Raw genomic sequence first — 21720 nt, forward strand, 5'->3', positions numbered from 1 at the left:
GGGTATATTCCCAGTAATGGGATTGCTGGGTCAAATGGTATCTCTAAGATCTTCCTCATTCTATGTGGTAGAAGTGAGCTCGATTTATGTTCCTGGGCAGGGAAGAATACATAAGCTCACACAGGAGAAAGTGTACACAGGATCTGGCACTCAGGAAGTTTAAGTAACTGGAAACAGCATCTATCTTTGTGAAAGCCCTACCTACATCCTGCCAGTGGTACTTTATTGATCTTTCTCCTGCCCTTACGCCACTCAACAATCTGGTTAGAGTAAAACAGCTACATTGGAAAGAGGCAAGGATGGTGAAACTTCATCTCACATACTTTGGGTATGCTGTCAGGAGGCACCAAATCTCAGAAAAAGAAATTATTCTGGGAAAAGGGTCAAGGAGAAAGAGGAAGATCCACAAAGAGATGGACTGACAGGATAACTTGGTCAAGTTGCCTCAACTTCCTAAAACTCCAGGAATGGTGTGTGGGCTAAAGTGAGAGAATACGTAAAAAAAGCTTGGGAGAGAAAAACCTCAAAAAAATACAATCTGGTAGATGTGACAGTACAGTGAGTGTGCAATTTACTTTGGGCAGCACAAGGTATCATCTGTTCAACTCCAGAGAAATATACTGGGGTTAATCCAGAAAATAACCAACCACAATCCTCTGGAAACATGCACTCAACTAGTATCGGTTAGCAATCTGATCCCATCTAGAGCTCTGGTCCGGGATAGATCTTGGAGAAGGTGAAGCTCCTTGGAAGCAAGGATGGTAAAGCTTCATCTTGCATACTTTTGGCATGCTGTTAAGAGAGGATATTCCTTGGAGAGGGACATCATACTAGGAAAGTTGGAGGGAGAGCGCAGGAGAGGAAGACCCTCAAAGAGGTGGACTGACATGATGACTACAGCAAAAGACTTGGGTGAGTCACAGGTTGTGAGGGTGACACAGATACGACAGAGTTCAGACCTGTTTGTTGTTTATAGAGTCACTAGAGGCATACTTGACTCAACAGCATCTAAAACAACTAACAAGAGCTCTGGTGGTACAGTGAGTAATGTGTTGGGCTGCCAGAAAGTCCACAGTTCCAATCCACCAGCCACTCTGAGGGAGAAAGATAAGCAGTTTCCTGCAAAGTTTCAAAGCCTTGGCAACCCAATGGAGGGTGGTTATATCTCAGGATCAACTTGACAGCAATAGATTGAGTTGGGTTTGATTTTAGCTGTAACCACAGAAGAAAGGTCTGGCAATAAAGATTACAGCCAAGAAGGCTCTGTGAAGTAGTGCTGTTCCACAATACAGGAAGTCATTTTGAGTTGGAATTCACTTGACAGCTATTAACAAGACTCCAAATGGCAGAGAAGTATAGCATTTGGGTTGATTGTGAAACTTGTCCATGGTTGGTACCACCAGGGATCCCCAGTAAAGGTTGTTATTAGGCAACTACACCTTAGAGTGACTCTATGAACAACAGATCTGAACCCTGCCCTGTCCTACACCATCTTCATCTTCTTTGATCTTCTTGAGCCCGTTGCTAAGGTCATTGTGTCAATCCAACTATTTTAGAATCCTCCTCTCTCTTTCTCACCCTCCCACTTTTCCCACCCTGATGTCTTCCCAAGATTAAGCCTTTCTGATAACATGCCCAAAGTATGTGAGACGGTGTCTCACCATCCTTGCTTTTAAAGAACACCCTGGTCACACTTGCTTCAAGACAGATTTGTTCATTCTTTTGGTAGTTCATGGAATAATTTCTTCTCCAACACCTTATCATCTCTTATGCCTACTATAACAAATTGAGGGGAAATGGTGTTGCATTCATAGTAAAAAAAGAACACTTCAAAATCTATCCTGAAGTATTTTATACTTTTTTGACATTTGATAAATACTGATAGTTGTACAGGGGTTTCAGGCCTTTTGTTCATAGGGTCACTATAAGTCAAGCTCAACTCGAAGGCAATCAACAACAACATCCTGAAGTATAATGCTGTGCTTGATAAGATACTACACACATACATAAGGAAGACATGTTAATATAACTATCTTTCAAATATATGCACCAAGCACTGAAGCAAAAGATGAAGAAATTGAGGACTTCTGTCAACTTTTGCAGTCTGAAATTGATAATATAAGCAATCAAGATGCATCAGTTTTAATTGGTAACTAGATTATAAATTTAGAAACAAAGAAGTTCCGGTTGGGAAACATGAACTTGGTGATAGAAATGAGGCTGGAGATACAGTGATTGAATTGTGTACAATCAAGAATTTATACAATTGTTGCAAATATATTTTTAAATTTTTTTATTGCTTTGAAAATACTTTTTAAAAACCATAAATGGTGATTACACACACAGCCTTCACCTGGCATACTACACAAGAATCACCTTGACTGCATCTGTGGAAAGAGCTGATAGAGAAGTTCAGTATCAGCAGAAAAAACTAAGCCTGGGGCTGACTACGGAAGTCAACAATTACTTCATGCAAATTCAAATGGAAGTTGAAAAAAAATTTTAAAAGCCACAAACCAAAGTACAACCTTGAGTCCATCCCATATGAATTTAAAAACCAGCTCAAAAACACATTTGATCCATTGAACACTAATAAAGACCAAATGTGTGTGTAGTGACATCATGGATATCATCCATGAAGAATGCAAAATGTCATTACAAAGACAGAAGAGAAAAAAAACTACAAAACTGAATGTAAAAAAATACTCTTAAAATCACACTAGCAAGTAAAGAGGCCAAAACAAAGGGTGAAAAGCAGAAGTAAAAGAGACGAACAGACTTCAAAAGGTAGCTCGAGAAAACAAAGCAAAGGATTATAAAGAAATGTGTAAAGAGCTTGAGTTAAAAAATCAGAAAGGAAAAACACAGTCGGCATGTCTCAAGCTGAAAGAACTGAAAAACAAAGTCATGCCTCAAGTTGCAATACTGAGGTTTCTATGGGCAAAATCTTGAATAATAGAGGAAGCATCAAGAAAAGTTGGAATGCTCTCGAAGAAATATTTGTACTCCCTAGTTGTAACCACTGCTATCTATTCTATGGCACACATTTAATGAAGATTTTGCTTAAAAGCTTTATTGTTGTTTGTTGTTGTTAAGTGCCATCCAGTCGCAGTAGACTCATAGTGACCCTATGAAGGAGAGTCTTCAATGCTTGGGTGTCTCTCATCCTCTTTCTTACGGAAGTGTTTAGGGAATGGTCTGGGATGCATGATTAAACCTGAGCAAACCGCAGTATGAGAATAAAAAGGTGAGAACAGCAGTGTTTTCCTTAGGATACTGTTTCCTTTTCAGTCACTGGGTAACAGGTTGTATGCTGAACACAAAGCAAATAATAGACTCTCCATTGTCAAGCTGATTGCAAGTCACAGCAACCTAAAGGACAGCGTGAAAGGACAGCAGAAGGATTCCCAAAGCTGTGATCTTTACAGAAGCAGACCACTAGGTCCTCCTCCCACCATCTGCCAATAAAGAAGAGAACCCTCCCTTCCCTAAACCTTGCATCACCTAAAAGACAGTCGGCACACTTGGTTTGTCTGCCACACCACATTCAATGGTCTATTTACTCATTTGTTTCCATCTTTAACCTTAAGAGAATGCTTGGCACATACTGAGCAGCCTCCAGGCATAGCCCTTCACACATCAGGCTGCTAACCCCAGTGGTCTGAATCCCTCAGTTGCTCCATGGCAGAAAGACAGGCAGTCTCCTCTCATCAAGATCTGCAGCCTCTGAACCTCAGAGCAGCCTCAGGAGGGTCACTGCGAGTCAGAATTGACTTAACGACAGTGGGGTTGGGGGTTCTGTTTGTTCATTTGGCACATATTATATGTATGCTCAGGGAGCTCTGACGGCCTAGTGGTAAAAAGCTGTGCTGCAATCCCAAGGACATGTGGTTTGAATCCACCAGCTACTCCATGGGAGAAAGATGGGCAAATCTCTTCTCATGTGATTAACTGCCTCTGACAACCTGCTGGAGGGTCAGCTATGAGTTGGTTCCGACTTGAAGGTATAATAACAACTTATGTTCAGGTACATCAGATCAGAAATTAGTGTTATGTTATTTCTATTCTTTTTAGAGTGAAATGTTTCCACCTTGCTTAATATAGCTGAAAACAGAAGGACCATTCAAGTAGTAGGTGCTGTGCATTCCCACCCATGGCAGCCCCCCATGTGGTGGAGCAGAAAAAGGCCCCAGAGGATTTTTCAGTGGCTGAATTTTTGAAAGATCAGCATCAGGTAGTTATTTCTTCCAAACTGTTGTCTTCTTTCAGTTAGCAGTGAAGAAAATTAACCACATGAAACCTTCAAGACTCTAAATTTCTAAATTATTACCGTAAATGTATCTGTACAGGAAACTCTGGTGGTGCAGCTCAGAGGGAGTTAACCTAAAGATAGGGCCTCTCTATTGGTTTGTATCTACCAGCGGCTCTCAGATAGAGATAAGTCAATCTCTTCTCGTGTGACTTCTAGACTCCAACAACCCACTGCACGGTTGGTTATGTGTTTCCACTTCATGGCAATGAGAAGGGGGTGGGGGGGGAAGGGAACAAAATGATCTTCAATGACAACACACTTAAAATACATCATTATGAGAGTGATTGCCATCACGATATTCACATCTGGTAATCCTAGTCCTTAATACTGAGGGATTAATATGGATTTACACTGAGTAAAAACATTTCCAAAGGAATACATCTTTCAGTTGCTATGAGTCACAGTCACCTCAGTGGCACCTAACACCAACGTTACAGATTCAGATTTTCCAAGTCCTTCAATTTATCCATCTGGTATAATATTAAATTGCCTTATTCCAAAGCTGAAAGAACAAACGAGTCTGTATTGAAGGACGTGTCACCAGTGTGGCTCCTTAGAGGCAAGGAAGGTGACACTTCAAGTCACATATTTGGGGCATGGGTCAAGAGGGAACAGTACTTGGAAAAAGACGTCATGCTGGGAAATACAGAGGGCCAGAAAAAGAGAAGACTCTCAAAGAGATGGATGGACACGCTTGCTACAACAGGCTTGAGAGCATGACAGAGAACTGATGGTGCAGGACACAGCAGGATCACCTCTGCTGTTGCCAGGATCACCATATGACACAGTGACCAAACAGCACACAACAACAATGTCCTCAAAAAAATGACCTTTAAGGGGTCATTTAATAGGATTAATTCCCAGTTATGAGACAAGGACGTGGGTCCCTAGAATACTCAGACACACGGTTCTCAGAGAAGTTTAGGAAGATTTTCCTGGAATCTAGAAATTGACATTTATGTTGTTGTTATTATCTTGTTCAAAGACTGAGCTAAAGAATTACGCTTTCCAAGGGACAAGAACCATAACATTTTCATTCAGTCTAAGCGTTGAGGACTCTCTTTCATAGGGTCGCTATGAGTCGCCTGCGACTCAATGACACGTAACAACAATAATCGGCTGGCCCAGTAGACAGAAGGCGATGCTACCAAGCTGAAGGTAGGTGACTTTAACCTCAGGCCTGTCTCTCATTGTTTTTGTTCAGACATTCCACTAGGTCGTATAGCCCTGGTATACAAGTTGCCATACAGCGGTGACTTGTGGTTGCTGTGAGGCTGAACACTGCCACACTGATGTATCAAATGCTTTAATTACGTTGGTTAACCAATGAGGGCAGAGAGTGGGGTGGAGCTCCCGGATTAAAACAAGCTTGGAAGCAGGAGTGGCATCCACTTCCGTAACACCTTGCCTCCGGAAACCCTATGAGCCTTGAAAGAGGATGAGAGACACCCAAGCGTCGAGGACTCTCCTTCGTAGGGTCGCTATGAGTCGCCTGCGACTCGACGGCACTTAACAACAACATAAAGTTGTTCTTTTTCTAATTGGAAACCTAATTTTCCATTATAAAAAAATCATGTAACTAAATAATAAGTTCTAACTTTTTATTTTGTTGTTGTTGTTGTTATATGCCGTCGAGTCGTTTGCGACTCATAGCGACCCTATGTACAACAGCCCTAAACCCTCCTCTATCCTGTGCCAATTGCATTGCCTCTGACACACCCATCCCGATTACCCCAGTCACCGAATCAATCCACCTCATAGAGGGTCTTCCCCTCCTGCGCTGTCCCTGCACCCTACCAAGCATGATGTCCTTCTTCAAGGTCCTGTCCCTCCTTACAACATGTCCAAAGTATGTCAGATGAAGCCCCAGAATCCTTGCCTCCAAGGAGTAGCCTGGTTTAACCCTCTCCGGGATGAATCTGTTTGTTTTCTTGGCAGTCCATGGTACATTCAATACTCTTCTCCAGCACCACAGCTCAAAGGCATCAATTCTCCTTCTGTCTTCCCTAGTCATTGTCTAACTCTCTGATGCATACCAAGTGATTGTAAAGACCATGGCCTGTATCAGCCGCACCTTAGTCTCCAGAGACACCATTGCTCTTGAGTACTTTAGAGAGGTCCCTAACAGCAGATTTCCCCATCGCAATATGTTTTTTGATTTCCTGGCTACTGGTGCCAATAGTGTTGACCGTGGAGCCAAGCAAACTGAAGCTGTGAACAATCTCGATCTCTTGACCATCCATCCTGATGCTACCAATTGGTCCAGGGGTGAGAATCTTTGTCTTCTTGACATTGAGCTTCAGTCCATACTGAAGGCTGCAGTCCTTGACCCTCTGCAGCAAGTGCATGAGGTCCTCTCAGTTTCAGCAAGCAGAGTTGTGTCATCTGCATAACACAGATTGTTAATAGATCTTCCACCAATCCTGACGCCACACTTCACCTCATAGAGCCCAGCCTCTCGGATAATCTGCTCTGCATACAGGTTAAAAAGGTATGGAGATAGGACACATCCCTGGCATACACCCTTCCCAATTTTGAACCATGCAGTGTTACCCTGCTCTGTTCTGACGACTGCCCCTTGGTCCAAGTACAGGTTTTGCATTAGCACAATTACATGTTCTGGGATTCCCATTCTTCTCAGAGTCAGCCACAGTTTGTTATGTAGTTTGTTATAGTAAAAAGCTTTACTTTAGGATTAAAAGCATTTTATTAAATGGGTAAAGGAATGTGAAACATACAGTCACCATTCTAATGGCAGTCCTATTAAAAATATGCTGAAATATTGGTAACTCTTATTTCATAGCTGAATTCTATGAATGAAATATCATTTTTTTAAAAAAGTCAGTGATCGATGTGCAACTACCTGGAAAGTGAGGCACATCTAGACTTAGGAGCATGTAAATCAGAGCAAGTGAGGACGCAGAAGCCACAGCCTGAATGGTGCTTCTTAAAGTGCTGCTCATTTTAGGAAAGTAGGATACCCACTTCAAGGACACATTGGTTCAAATAAAAATCACTGGATTTTTTAGTGTTTACATAAGAGATCCCATTTTTAAAATGCCAGATCATCAGCTTCTTAATTAAGAAATAATTACTGATGAGCCTTAAATAGGAAGTCCTCTAGCTTTCAGGCAAAGAAACAGAAAAGAGCAAAGGAATGAGGTGTCAGCAATCGACTAACTTTGTTAGACTAATGTTAGAGCTTCCCCATGGGAGAAAGATGTGCAATCTTATCTTGTGCAATGTGCTCTCTGAAAATCCACGAAGAATCAGATATGAGTCGGCTCTGACTCAACAGTACATAACAATAATGTACATACGTACGTGTGTGTGTGTGTGTACTGTTGTTGTTAGGTGCTTGTGAGTAGAGTACAATTCTACTTACATACATAGACTACCAAGAAAACAAGTACGTCTGGAACAAAGTGCAACCAGAATGCTCCTTACCTGCAAAGGTGGGAAATCATCTCATATACTTTGGGTGTGTTGTTTAAGAGGGCCATTCTTTGGAAATAGATATCACATGCATGCATGCTTGTATTTACATACACATACAGTTGCTGCTGCTGCCTGGTGCCATCAAATCAACTATGACTCACAACAATCTTCTGAATAACACATCTGAGCCCTGCCCTATCCTGCATCGTCCTCACAACCTCTGTCAGGCTCAAGCCTGCTATACTCACTGTATCAGTTCATCTTGTTGAGGGTCTTCCTTTCTTTCACTGACCCCCTATTTCCAGAACCATGTCTCTCTCCAAGGATTGGTTCCTCCTAAATATACGCCCAAAGTAAGTGAGATGAAGTTTCACGATCCTTGCCTATAAAGGAGCATGCAGGTTGCACTTTCTCCAAAATAAGACTTTCTCCAAGAGCATTCTGGTTCCACTTCCTCAAAGAAAGATTTGTTCTTTTGGTATATTCACAGTATATTCAAAACTCTTTGCCAACACAATGCAAAGGCATTGGTTCTTCTTCAGTCCCCTTATCCATAAGTATATTCATATGAGTATATATATAAAAAAACTATCTATCCATCAGATTTCTCAGGGCTCAAAACTCAAGGATGGGGAGTCTGTAGGGAATTGCACTGTTAACCCAAAGGCAGGAATTCTTGGATGGAAGGAATCCATCAGCAGCTCTGCAGGAGAAAGAAGAGCAATCTCATCCTGTGATATTCACAGTCTCTGAAAACCCACTGGGAAGTCAGCTATGAGTCAAGTCCAACTCTACAGTAATGAGTGAACTGAGTTTTTATGGTTAGGTAGGACTATTCATTGCTGTCGATTTAGAACCTCCCCGTAACTGACCCTTTAGTGGATTTTCAAAGGCTGTAAATCACATAACAGGGGACTGTCTATCTTTCTCCCATGGAGTGGTTGGTGGATTCAAATCACTTGCCTTTGGGCCGCCAGTGTGGCTCCTTACCCACTAGGCCACCAGCACTCCCAAATAGTTAGACATACATATAAAAACTTACCCTTGTTGTTAGGTGCCATCAAGCCAAGTATGACTGACTCACAGTGACCCTATAATCCACAGATTGGAACCCTGTCCTATCTTGTGCCATCCTCATCATCTCTGACACACTGGAGCACATTACTGCGGTCACTGGGTCAATCCATCTCATTAAGGGTCTTTCTCTCTTTCACCTGTTCTCCACCCTTCCAAGCATGATGTTCCCTTCCAAGTAACAGGTTCTCTTAACAATATTCCTGAAGTACACAAGATGAAGCTTTGATCTTTACCTCCAAGGAGCGTTCTGGCTGCACTTTCTCCAAGACATCCCTGTCTGGTTTTTTTGGAGCTCCATGGGATATTCAATACTCTTATCCAACACCACAGTTCAAAGGCATCAATTCTCTTTTGTTATACTTATTCATTGTTCAACTCTCAGATGCACAGCAAGTGACTGGAAAGACCATGGCCTGAATCAAACACATCTTAGTCTTCAGACTGACATAAGTGCTTCTCAATAATTTGGAAAGACCCCTAACAACATTTTCCATATATAACAGGGAAATATAATAGATGTATATAATATATCTCCTAATCTCCTAACTGCTGGTACCAAGGGTGATGATTATTAATTCAAGTAAGATGAAATTGCTTACAACTTTAATCTTTCCTCCATCTATCATGATGTTGCCTATTGGTTCAGAGGTAAGAATTTCTGTTATCTTGATGTTGAGTTGTAATGCATACTGCAGGATTTTAGTCTTGTAGTCCTTTATTTTCTATAATAAGTACTTCAATCCATCTCACTTTCAGCAAGTAAGATCGTGTCATCTGTATAAAGCAGGGTTTTGATGAGTCTTCCCTTGATCCTGATAACACATTCTTCTTCAGAGAATCCAGCTTCTCGAATTATTTGCTCAGCATACAGATTGACCAGATAAGGGAAAAGAATACAACCCTGAGACATACTTTTCTTGATTTAAAATCATGCAATGTTCCCTTCCTCTTGTTCAGACAGCAGCTTCTTGGTCTAGGTATAGGTCTTGCATCAGCACAGTTAAGAACTCTGGGATTCCCATTCTTCTCAATGCTAGCCATAATTTGTAAATCAATAAAGCACAGATAAGACATTCTTCTGGTATTCTCTGCTTTCAGCCTATCTCAGGCTAATATTAACAATTATGTCCTTTGTGCCATGGCCTCTTCTTTTTTATGTTTTCTTTGTTTAATTTTATTTTATTAATTTTAATGACCATTTACAGAGATTATGGATTCCCATTCATTTATTGTTGCATTTTTCTCCCTGTCCACCCCTCCGCCCCTCATTAGCTCTTCTCTTTGAAAAGTTAAAAAAAAAATTCTTTCAATGGTATGCATTTCCCTCCACCCCGAGTACACTCCACTATGCAACCTTCATTCTGGACCCAATCATACATCACTTTTAAAATGTTCTCCCCTTCATCTGTTTCAATGCAGTATACATGATTTATCCAATTTTTCTCAGTCTCATCCCAACCCTGATGTCAGTTCTGGTCTACAACAGTGGCATTATGCAGTATTTGTCCTTTTGTGACTGAGATACTTCACTCAGCACAATGTCCTCCAGGGTCACCCATTTTGAATAATATTGCATGAGTTCCTTATTTTTCAATGCAGCATAGTATACCATTGTGTGAATATACCAGAGCTTCTCTATCCATTTGTTTGTTGATGGACACTTAGGTTGTTTCCAATTCTTTGCTATTGTGAACAAAGCTGCAATAAACATGGCTGTGCATATAACTGGCCATGGTCTCTTCTAAACCCAGCTTAAATTTCTTGCAGTTCTCTGTCCATATACTGCTCTAGCCATTTTTTGATGTGATATTAATGATACTGTTTGATAATTTCCACATTCTTTTTGATCACCTGTCTTGCGAATGGGAACAAATACACTCTCTTGCAGTTACTTGGCCAGGAAGCTGCCCTCCAAATTACCTGGTATAGACGGGTGAAAATGTCTAGAGCTGCATCAATTAGCTAAAACATGTCAATTGGTATCTCATCAACTCCTGGGGCTTTATATTTTGTGTAACTTACACCTAGATTGAGACTGTTAACAGCTTTCATTTGCTTGCCTCCACAATCAAAGCTCTTGGTACCAGCTGCCAGGAAATCAAAAGACAAATTGCATTGGGAAAGTCTGCCATCATGGACCTAGTCAGAGAGATGAAGAGCAATGATGTCAGTCTGGAGACTAAGGTGTACCTACCTGATCCAAGCCATAGTTTTCACAAGTACTTGCTAGTGTCATAAAGGTGGGCAATGACTACGGATGATAGAGAATAGATGCCTTTGAGCTTGGGTGATGGAGAAGAGTATTTAATATACCATGGACTGCTAGGAGAGCAAATAGTGAATGGACTGCTAAGAAAATGAACAGGTTTGTCCTAGAGAGGGTGAAACCAGGCTGCTTCTTGGAGACAAGGATTCTGAGGCTTCATGTGACATGCTTTGGGCATAAGCAAAGAGGAACCAGTCCTTGGAAAGGAACATCATGTTTAGAAGGGTAGAGGGACAGCACAAGAGAGGAAGACTCTTGATGAGATGGGTTGATTTAGTGACATGGCTAATGAAACAATAAGGTTGGCACAGGAAAGAGTAGGTTTTATGGCTGTTATACATAGGGTTGCTATGAATCCCAAGCGACTGGATGGCATATAACACCACCACCACCACCTAGATATCTGTGTAGATAGATATCTCTAGATAGTTATGTGCACACGTATATACATGTGTTCCATAAACATACATACACTTCTATACATATATGAATATAGTGAAAATTTAATTATACCATACCTTTTCTTCTAGTTTTTCTGACAGAAAAAGCATAGCCCCATCAAATACTTTTGCCTTGTTGAAAAGCGCATTATGACTATAGAGCAAAGCGATTCTCAATCTTTTGGACTCTAAGTCTGGAACATATGTCACATGATACTGCCATAACTGCCAGTTCTGAGGAAAATCTAAGTTAAAGAGATTCGTGACCAGTGTCAGAGGTATTCCACTAGAACCTGGAAAAGAGAAAAATTATTTTTCTAAAAATCCCATCTTTTTAATATTAATTACATCATTTAAAACATCTATTTTCATATGCACAGAAGTTTCTGGAAACTCAAGATTCTTGCCCAGTGATACAAAATAAGTTCTATAAATGTCAGCTTCATGGGGTCCTACAGAACTGAGTGTTGAAAGGGGTCTTGTATGAAGCAGGGTACCTAAGAAATAAGAGCAGACACAAGTGGGAAAAGAAATACAACCAATTTCAACAACCCCATCCCCTCCTCGAGCTTCCCTTCCAGTTTCTATTCTCTGTCCATAAAATCAGCTTGAGAAGTGTCTCCAGAAGATTGTAAAGAAATTAATCTGTTATTCCCATGTATACCATCCCAACAACCTTTTATTAACACAGATTCTCAAAACTTAGTCCTACTCTGGATCTAGACTTTCTGGAATAACTAAGGCTAAACAAGTCCTTGAAACTATTGCCCTAAAATGACCTTTAAGCCTTAAAATGAAAATATTCCCTTAAGTTTTCTTCAAGTCAAACCATTTAGCTTAATTAGTAAACAATGTCTGCCATGAGCACTGTGCCCTTTCATAGGAACTATCCAATTGACAACAGTAACTCAAAGAATTAGGTAAGAAACTTAGGGGGCAGTGAGTGGGGGAGAGCGGAGAGTGGGCGGCAGGCTCACAGCTGAAAGTACTCGATGCCAAGGAATTGTTCATACAGAAATTGTTTCTTTAGTGTATATTTTTCTGTGTCTATTCTCAACAAAAGTAAAATAAATTTGAATAGAACAGTAGTTAGTTATACTTTGGGTATATGTTACGAGTGATAAAGATATTTAGCAGTCACAGTGGTAATGGTTGTGTAACATGGAGAATGTAATAAATATATTGCTGAATTGTACACATGAAAAGAATAAAAATAAACATTTTCATATGTATTTCACACCACACAGAAATAGAGACAGAGAGATAACTTTTCTTCTGAAAAATCTCTAGGAAAATCAGTTTTTAAATCAATGACTAGACTGCTAGACATGCCTTCAAGGAGGCACTCAGAGACTGAAGAAGACTGGGCAGAGAAGAAGGAATTACCTCTTTCCTGTGTGGAAAATAGGCTCTCTGGGCTTCTACTTTCTGAAAGCACATGGAAACCACGTGTGTCTCCTGGAATCCTATGCCTCTGCATAATTTTTTATTCATATCTTAAAAGTCCACCGGATGAAATCAAAGGGGGTCACAAGAGAGTTGTTCAGTACATGGGATGGTGTACACGAGTTTCCAAGGGCAGAACTTAGCAGCGCACAAATAAGATACTTTCTGCCTATGATTTGAGGGAAATGATTGTGCTTTCCGCTTATAGAAAAGAATTTGAGCAAAGAGGAACCATTTTGTTTCTCTTACGGAGGAGAGAAAATAGAGGAGTCCCCAGGGCAGTGAGGGAACAAGTCTATCATGATCATGTCACATTTCTTCAGACTTGGCCTGCACCATACCTACATATGTGTAAAGAGTCACTGTGCACTTTTAATTAGATGACTTTTTATTTTTTTTAGATGAGCTTTCTTTTATGCTCCCAGATCCTGAGGAAGGGTTTTTCAACTGTTCATATTAACAAACAAAGAGAAGTCACCGTAGAACGTCAGGGGAAGACCTTCTCCACCAAAGTTTTCAAAACTCTGCCGGGACTTACCACAGCTCTGGAACTGAGGAGCTAGCAATTGTAACGAAAGATTCGACTACAGCACAATGGACCACAATGCAAGCACATTCCAGAAGAGTAAGCACTTCTGTTTTATACATGTGTGTATGTGTGTGCATGCTGAATTATAATATTTCTATATCCAGTCCATGGAGAAAAAGGGGATCCTGGGGAAGGTAAAGGGTCAGCAAAAGAGAGGAAGACTCTGAATGAGGTGGAATGGCACAGCACCTGCCACAATGGGTTTGAGCCAAAGATCGTGTTGGGGTGCGGGATGCGACAAGGCTCAGATCTGTTGTTCTCAGGGCCCCTATGAGTCACAGTCTACTCAAGACTGCCAAACAACAACATTGTTAATTGTGCTCCATAGTTTAAAAAAAATTGGAAAAACTCAAATCTGTGTCATTGAGTTGTAACTTTTGTGGAAGAATCACACTCTGTTTTGAGAATCAGTGAAAACAAAGACCCACTTCCCAGAACACACTTGAGTGTGTAACTCTTCATGTAATCTCAGGGGTGGGCCTGAACTCCTGGTAAACCATCTCTGAAATAGGCTTTGCTTTTCTTTCTATGGCTGAAGTTTAGAAAGATTATTTATGCCCCACATAAATAATGAGGAAGCAAGGACATAAAGGATCTTTCTAATCCTCATCTCAGGGATAAGGAGAAAGTCCTTTCTGGAAATGAGATGTGATTTGGGAGGAAACATTATTATTTGCATTAATAAAAGAGAAACTTAGAAAAAAAAACAACAAACAACAACAACCCACCCAAAGTGCCTAGACAGAGCCTTAAACATAATAGATGTTCAATAGTTGTTAAAAGGATACAGAAGCTTATTTATTTTACACCTAGAAACTAAAATTCCTTAAGCAAGATTTGGTAACATTCAAAGAATAAGTACTCTGAAGACGGGGTACCTGTTTTGCAATCTCTCACATGTGTCAATTTCTCTCTGGTACAAACACTCAAATCCAGGAGGTCTCTTTCAGTTCTCCCACCTTTCTCCACGTAGGTACATCCAACATCATCTGATGACACTTCCTCATTACCTTAAAAATAGGAAGGAACTCAGGAACTCGTATTTCATTCTGGTGGTGTAGTCCATAGAGAATTGTGCTTCTAACTCAAAGGTCATGTTTTTCTGGCAGTTTGAATCCACCAGCAGCTCCAAGGGAGAGAAATGGGCAATCTCATTTTGGACAATTTATAACCTTAGGAACTCAATACAAGGTCAGTTATAAGTCAGTTCCAATACAATGGCAGTGAGAGAGGCATCTCGACAATCACTTTGTCTAACAAGGGAGCTCTGCTGGCTTAGTGATAAGGAATTGCACTACCTACCAACCCAGAGACACATGGTTCACCAGTTGCTTTGCAGGAGAAAAATGGGCCATCTTCCTCCTGTGTGATTTTGTTGTTATATCCCATCAAGTCAGAACCAGACAAGAGCTGACCCTTCAGCAGGTTTTCAGAGGGAGTAAACTGCACGACAAGACACTGTCCATCTTTCTCCCATGGAGCAACTGCCGGGTTTAAACTGTGCCTATGGGTTGTGAGTACAGCTCCATACCAGGAAGCCACCAGAACTCCCTCCTGTGTGGTTTACAGCCTCTAAAAACCTGCTAGTGAGTCAGCTATGAGTCTGTTCCAACTCGACAGTACATAAGAACAAAAAATGAGGGGAAGAACTGTCTGAAAGGAATATATGATTAGGCATTAGATGTATGGCAACAAGCTGGAACAGAAGTATGTTGCAAAGTGGACTGGGGGCAGGGGAAGGAAGAACAATGAATGAATGAATGAATATGCAATCTTCCTGTAAATTTTCACTAAAATTAAAAAATAAAATTAAATTTAAAAAATATGTAATAAATAAATAAATAAATAAAATATCTAACAGAAGAAGTCTGGACCTTCTGTGTAAGGAGTAACACTGTCAACCCAAAGGCAGGATGTTTGAATCCACCAGCTATTCCATGGGAGAAAGATAGGCAATCTCCTCCCATGCAATTTATAGCCTCTAAAAACTCACTGGAGGGTTAGCTATGAGTCAGTTATGACTTGACAACAATCAGTCTTTGAGATTTTTTTAAATATATATATATCTAGCATCATGATAAATGGGAAAAAAAGACTGAAGCTGCCAAAGATTTTTTTTATTTGGATCTACAATTAACAATCCATGGATAAAGCAGTCAAGAACTCTTCAAAATACTAAACAAGGCTGTCCATTTAAAGACTAAGGTGCTCCTGGCCCAAGCTTTGATATTTTCAATTGTGTCGCATGCATGTGAAAGCTGGATAAAAGCTGGATACAAGAAGGATAAAAGAACTGGTGTCTTTAAATTGTGGTGCTGGTGAAGAATATTAAATAGACCATGGGCTGCCAAAAGAACAAACAAATCTGTTTTATAAGATGTACAGCTCCTTAGAAACAAGGATAGTATGACTCACATACTTGGGACACTTAGTTATTAGGAAGGGCAAGTCCTTGGAAAAAGACATCATACTTGGAAAAGCTGAGGATCAGTGGAACGAAAGGAGCCCTTCAATACAAAGGACTGGCTTAGTGATCACAATGGGCTGAGACACAGCAGATCGTGAGGAAGGAGCAGGACCAGGCAGGGGTTCTGTTCTGCTGTGCACAGGGTCACTGGGGGTCACAACATACCTGATGGCACCAAACAACAACATCTAAAATACATCCACATAGTAACAACTGCTGTGGCGGTAGCAAAACCTGTACACATTCCTGGATGCAAATTAGGACCATGCAGATGTCTTCAGCTTAAAAGTGAAGAATGGAGAAGGAAGCACGAGACTGTTAGAACTAAGAGATTGTGATTCAGTGCTAGTCCCTCCTGATATCTACCCAAAGTATGGCGGACGGAGTCTAACCATCCTTGCTTCTAGAAGAAATCCTCTGCACAAAAGAGATTTGTTTACTCTTTCGGCAGTCCACAGTATATTCAATATTCTTCACCAGCACCACAATTTAAAGGGCCAGTTCTTCTTTTATTCTCCTTATTCATTCGCCAACTTTCACATGCATATTAAGCAACTGAAAGTACCAACACTTGAGTCAGATGCACTTTAGCCGGTAAAGTGGCAGCCTCATACTTTAGTACTTTAAATAGTAATAAAAGACGTATTGCATTGGGAGGAGTCTGCTGTCAAGGACTTCTCCAAAGTATTAAGGAACAACAATATCAGTCTGAAGGCTAAAGTGCACCTGATCCAAGCCATGGTCTTTTAAATCACTTGCTATGTGTCTGAGAGCTGGACAATGATTAAAAATCACAGAAGAAGAGACAATGCCTTTGCGTTGTGGTATTAGAGAAGAGTACTGAATAACCCATGGACTTTAAAAGAAAAAACCAAACCCAATATATATGCCTTGGAGAAAGTGCAGCCAGAGTGCTCCTTAAAGGTAAGGACGGCAAAGCTCCATCTCACCAATATTGACCATGGTGTTAGGAAGGCTATTCCTTGGAAAGGTAGAGAGTCAGAAAAAAAGAAGAAGGCACTCAACAAGATGGATTGACACAGTGACTGGTTAGAATGGGTTCAAGTATGTCAGAGATTCTGAGGATGGTGCAGGATTGGACAGAGTTCCGATTTTTTGTTCACAGGGTTGCTTGCTATGTGTGGTACTCAATTCAATAGCATCTAACAACAATAGTGGATAAGCCTGCTGTGATTCACAACTTCGCTGAGGACACAGCTCTATCTCCCTATGTCTTGCTCTAGGTCTTTTGTGAAGGGCAGCTCTCCTTTCTCCTGAATAGTTACAGACTCTAACTGGCCACATCTCCTTCTGTACAGAGCAGGGGCTGCATTGCTCACTTTGGCCACTGAACGTTACCATATCTTTTTTTTCTCTATATTTTTAAAAACTATTATTCATTTTAATGAAAATTCACACACACTTTGGATTTCCATTCATTCACTGTTGCACTTTTCTTTCATTGTTATACAACAATCCCTCCCCCTAAGTCCACTCCACTATGCAGCCTTTGTTCTGGACTCCTGTCATGATAATAATACCTAATAATATATCCCTTTTAAACAGTTTTCTCCCTCATCTGTTTCAATGCAGTATACCATATCTTTTTAACACACATTATTTACTTCAACAATGAAAGCTTATCTTTCACCTCAGAGCATTTTACTTGGTGCTAGTTTCTTAAAAAAAAAAAATTAAAAAATGGAATTAACATATTTCCAAAAGAATACTTGGTTTAAATCAAGTACAATAAATGTTATTACTTTTTAAGATAAATCTTTGGCACTTTGAAAATAACTTCAAAAATATAAAAATACAAAAAGTAACAGTCTAATTCTGGTACTCTGACTTAGCCAAAATCTGCAACTACCGCAAATGGCACCATCACATACTCAAAACTGCTGTCCATGTCCTTCTCAGTGGAAGATGAGTCTCCAAGAAAAATCATATTTCTTCTTTTACTTTAACAATTCTATTTTAAATAAACCTACTTGGTTACCCATGTCCTTCTTTGCTCTTTGTTATTGTTATATGCCATCAAGTCGCCTGTAACCCATAGCAATCCTTTGCCCAACAGCTCGGAACTCTGCCCTATCCTGAGCCAGTCTCCCTGACTCTGACCCACACATACTCCCATTACTCTGGTCACTGTGTCAATCCATCTCAATCAGGGTCATTCTTTCCTGCACTTGACCATCCACTCTTCCAAGCATGATATCCTTTTCTAAGGACAGGTCTCTCCTGGAAACAAGCCCAAAACATGTGAGATAGAGCTTCAAAATCCTTGTCTTCAAAGAGAAACTTGGTTTTGCCCTCACTACATTTGTTTTCTGTTTGTTCTCTTGGTGGTCCAGGGTATATTAAATACTCTTCTCCAGCACCACATCTCAAAGTCATCAATTCTTCTTCTGTCATCCTTAGTTACTGTTCATCTCTCTGATGCATAACAAGTAATTGCAAAGACCATGGATTGAATCAGGTGTACCTTAGTTTCCAGACTGACAGCATTGCCCTTTAGCACTCTGGAGAGGGCCCTAACAGCAGATTTTCCCAGTGCAATTCACCTTTTCATTTCCTGACTGTTGGTGCCAAGTGTGTTGATTGTGGAGCTGAGCTAGCCGAAATTGTTAACAACCTCAATCTCCTCTCCATCTATAATGGTGCTGCCAGTTGGCCTAGTGGTGAGAATCTTTGTTTTCTTGATGTTGAGTCTTTGCTGTTAGTTTCAAGTAATGTTTCTGAAAAGTAAATCTAGCCTCAAAGGGTGCATGATTTTCACCATGATAAATTTAGAAGGAAATTTCTAAAGAAAGATTAGAAAAAATGTTTGATGGTAGCTGTAGTCCTAAACCCCAATCCCTGCCTCTATTTTCTGAGAAGACTATATTCACTTGTGTGAGGACAACAGAAAATCCCCATGATGGAGAAACCGGTGTGAGATGAGTGGAAGGACAAAAATCCTGAGAATCAGAGGGCACCTAAGGGCTGGGGACTTACAGATTTGTTATCAATCAGTCACATAACTTCATGACTAGAACAAGAGAACTGGTTAACAGATTTCATTAAACACATCGACTTGTTTTGTGTGATAGTATCTACTTGGAGTAGCATGTTGACAAATATCCAAAGGTCAGATCGGGTTTTGAAGAGAAAAGGGATACTGTTAAGTGACTGAAATTCCTGGGTGATGTAAATGGTTTATGTGCGTGACTGCTAAAGAAGAAAGTGGGAAGCTTCAATCCATCCAGAGGTACATTTTTAAAAAGTGCTTTTTTCTGATCTGTTGTTATTGCTATGTGCTGTTGAGTCAAGTACGACTCATAACGACCCCATGACTAGCTGGTCTGTCCTGTCCCATGCCATCCTCACCATCTCTGACATATTGAGCCCACTGCTGCAGTCATGGTGTCAATTCATGTCATTGAAGGGCTTCCTCTCTTGTACTGATCTTCCATCTTTACTAGCATGATGTCTCAATCCAAGGAATAGCCTCTTTTAGCAACATGCCCGACATATATAATACTCCATTCTAGTATACATGCTCACAATAAGCTTTGCCACCCTTGCCCCTAGGAAGCACTCTGGCTGCACCTTCTCCAAGGCACAGTTGTTTGTACTTTTAGCACTCCAGGGGTTGTTAGTACAATTCTTCTGAAAACCAGCTTTTGCAAACCCTATGGAGTTTAACTGTACTCTAATACACATGGTGTTGTCATGAGTCAGAATCAACTCTACAAGGGGGTTTCCCAAGGGTGAGGAAAAAGAGCAAAGCAGTTTGCATGATAAACATTTCTACCATTCCTGCAAGGCAATGGCATCCATATCTATACATCATGAAGTACTTTAAGATTATTTTAAAAATTCTCCAGTGAATACGTAGAACTTGAAAAACTGTCTTTCTGATGTCTATGCCTTCACAACTAACCGTCAAATTCTGTTGAGAAATTCAGCAGCAAATTCTGGTGCTGTTAAGGGCAATTAAGTTAGCTCTGGCTCATTGCAGTCCTAAGTACAACAGAAAAAAAAATGCTGCCCAACTCTGTTAGAGAGTTTCAAAAAGAAACATGACAACGGCCCATCCTTCAAGGAAAACGGAATGCTCAAAATTACTTCACCAACGGGAAGGTTAGCCCCAGCCACAGATGGAATGGAATTGAATGAAACAGATAGTTGTTCTTACTGTTCCTTGAACTTCTGCTTGTTCTGGTGGAGCCACTGCTTAAGGGTGTGTCACTGCTGCTAAGATCAACAGCTGTAGGCTAAAAAAGAAAAAAAACCCCACAGTGTTCAGTTTTATGATGGTAAGCTATAAACCAAAATGCTATCACAACAGAAGATGCCATAAATTGTTAGGTTACCAGGAATCTAGGAAAAGGAAATATTAAGAGGTAAAAGTCCTGTGAGAGACAAAGAGACTTTCAATTTTAGGTGGGAAACATGATGGGGGGGGGGGAGGTGACACAGTGTTGGATCCTGAAGGTTTAAATAAGAGACAATGACATTCCTGACTCAGGGAACTCATGGACCAGTGAGCATGAATGCTCATGGTTTAATGCTTCTTGAACACGGGGCCCCCTACTACACACCCGAACATACTGGTAGCAGGAAAATAAACAGAAACACTGGGCTTGGACCATCCTTGAATCAAGTGGCCCTAACCTAAATGAGGTGAAGCAGTCCATAGTGAGTTGCACTGCGAAAATAAAAGTAAAATCTCTGCTAGTTCAAGACCACCATAATAGAAAGATGAGCAGTATTCTCCTGTGCAAATTATAGCCTCTGAAAACCCACTGAAGGGTTGACTATGTATGAGTCCTTTCAATAACAAAAGGACTATTAAAGGCAATAACAAAAGGGAATCACTATGATTTGCCCTTTCATAGTATCAACTTCTCTTTGTTCAAACTGTTACTGTGTTTTGATTTGTTATAAAGTGATGAAGTTGAGAGTTTAAGATATCATTGTCACAAGATTATTCATTTGAAAAATCCTGTTGAAGTTAAAAAGGTTGTAGCAAACAGCAAGAATGTTTAACTGTAATGTTACTGAAAAACATCCATGTTTGTAGCTTAATTCAAACCAGCTGCCTAAATTCAACCAGAAGCCCAAACCAAGATTATACCTCAAGAAACTATAGTTAAGCCTAAACTATATCTGTTAAAGATTACTTATTTTAAAGGATTAATTCAATCACATGCTATATAATACTTTGGCAATTTCATCAGTTTTTACCAGGTTATTCTAAAACCAAATCAAACTATTATTGTTATTGTTGCTGTTATGTGCCATCCAGTCGCTTGCGACTCATAGCTACTCTATGTACAAGAGCTCTGAACGTTCTATCCTGTGCCAACCTAGCCATCGCAAATGCACTCATTTCCACCACTCCAGTCACAGAATCGATCCATCTCATCGAAGGTCTTCCTCTCCTGTGCTGTCCCTCCACTCTCCCAAACATGATGTCTCTCTCCAAGGACCAGTCCCTCCTTGCATCATGCCAAAAGTATGTCAGATGAAGCTTCAGAATCCTGTACTCCAAGGAGCATTTCAGCTTTACCTTCTCCAGGACAAACCTGTTTGTTCTCCTAGCAGTCCATGGTATATTCAACACTCTTCTCCAGCACCACAGCTCAAAGGCATCAATTCTCCTTCCATCATCCCTAGTCATAATATCTTAGACATATC

At 40.4% G+C, this 21720-nt stretch overlaps 1 protein-coding gene across 1 annotated transcript in view; it reads right to left on the minus strand.

The window, feature by feature from the left end:
* PIWIL4 (piwi-like RNA-mediated gene silencing 4) overlaps positions 1–14561 on the minus strand; it is a 98974-nt gene extending 84413 nt beyond the window's left edge. Inside the window, exons 1-2 of the mRNA XM_006902359.1 lie at positions 14447–14561; positions 11612–11826 (exon numbers count right to left, since the gene is read on the minus strand). Of these exons, the coding sequence (XP_006902421.1) occupies positions 11612–11644 (33 nt within the window). The 5' untranslated portion in view covers positions 11645–11826; positions 14447–14561. The remainder of the gene's footprint in view (positions 1–11611; positions 11827–14446) is intronic.
* Positions 14562–21720: the final 7159 nt, after the last annotated feature.

This window comes from Elephantulus edwardii, unplaced genomic scaffold, assembly GCF_000299155.1.
Source record: "Elephantulus edwardii isolate Elephantulus edwardi_28Jun2011 unplaced genomic scaffold, EleEdw1.0 scaffold00397, whole genome shotgun sequence".
Taxonomy (NCBI): Eukaryota; Metazoa; Chordata; class Mammalia; order Macroscelidea; family Macroscelididae; genus Elephantulus; species Elephantulus edwardii.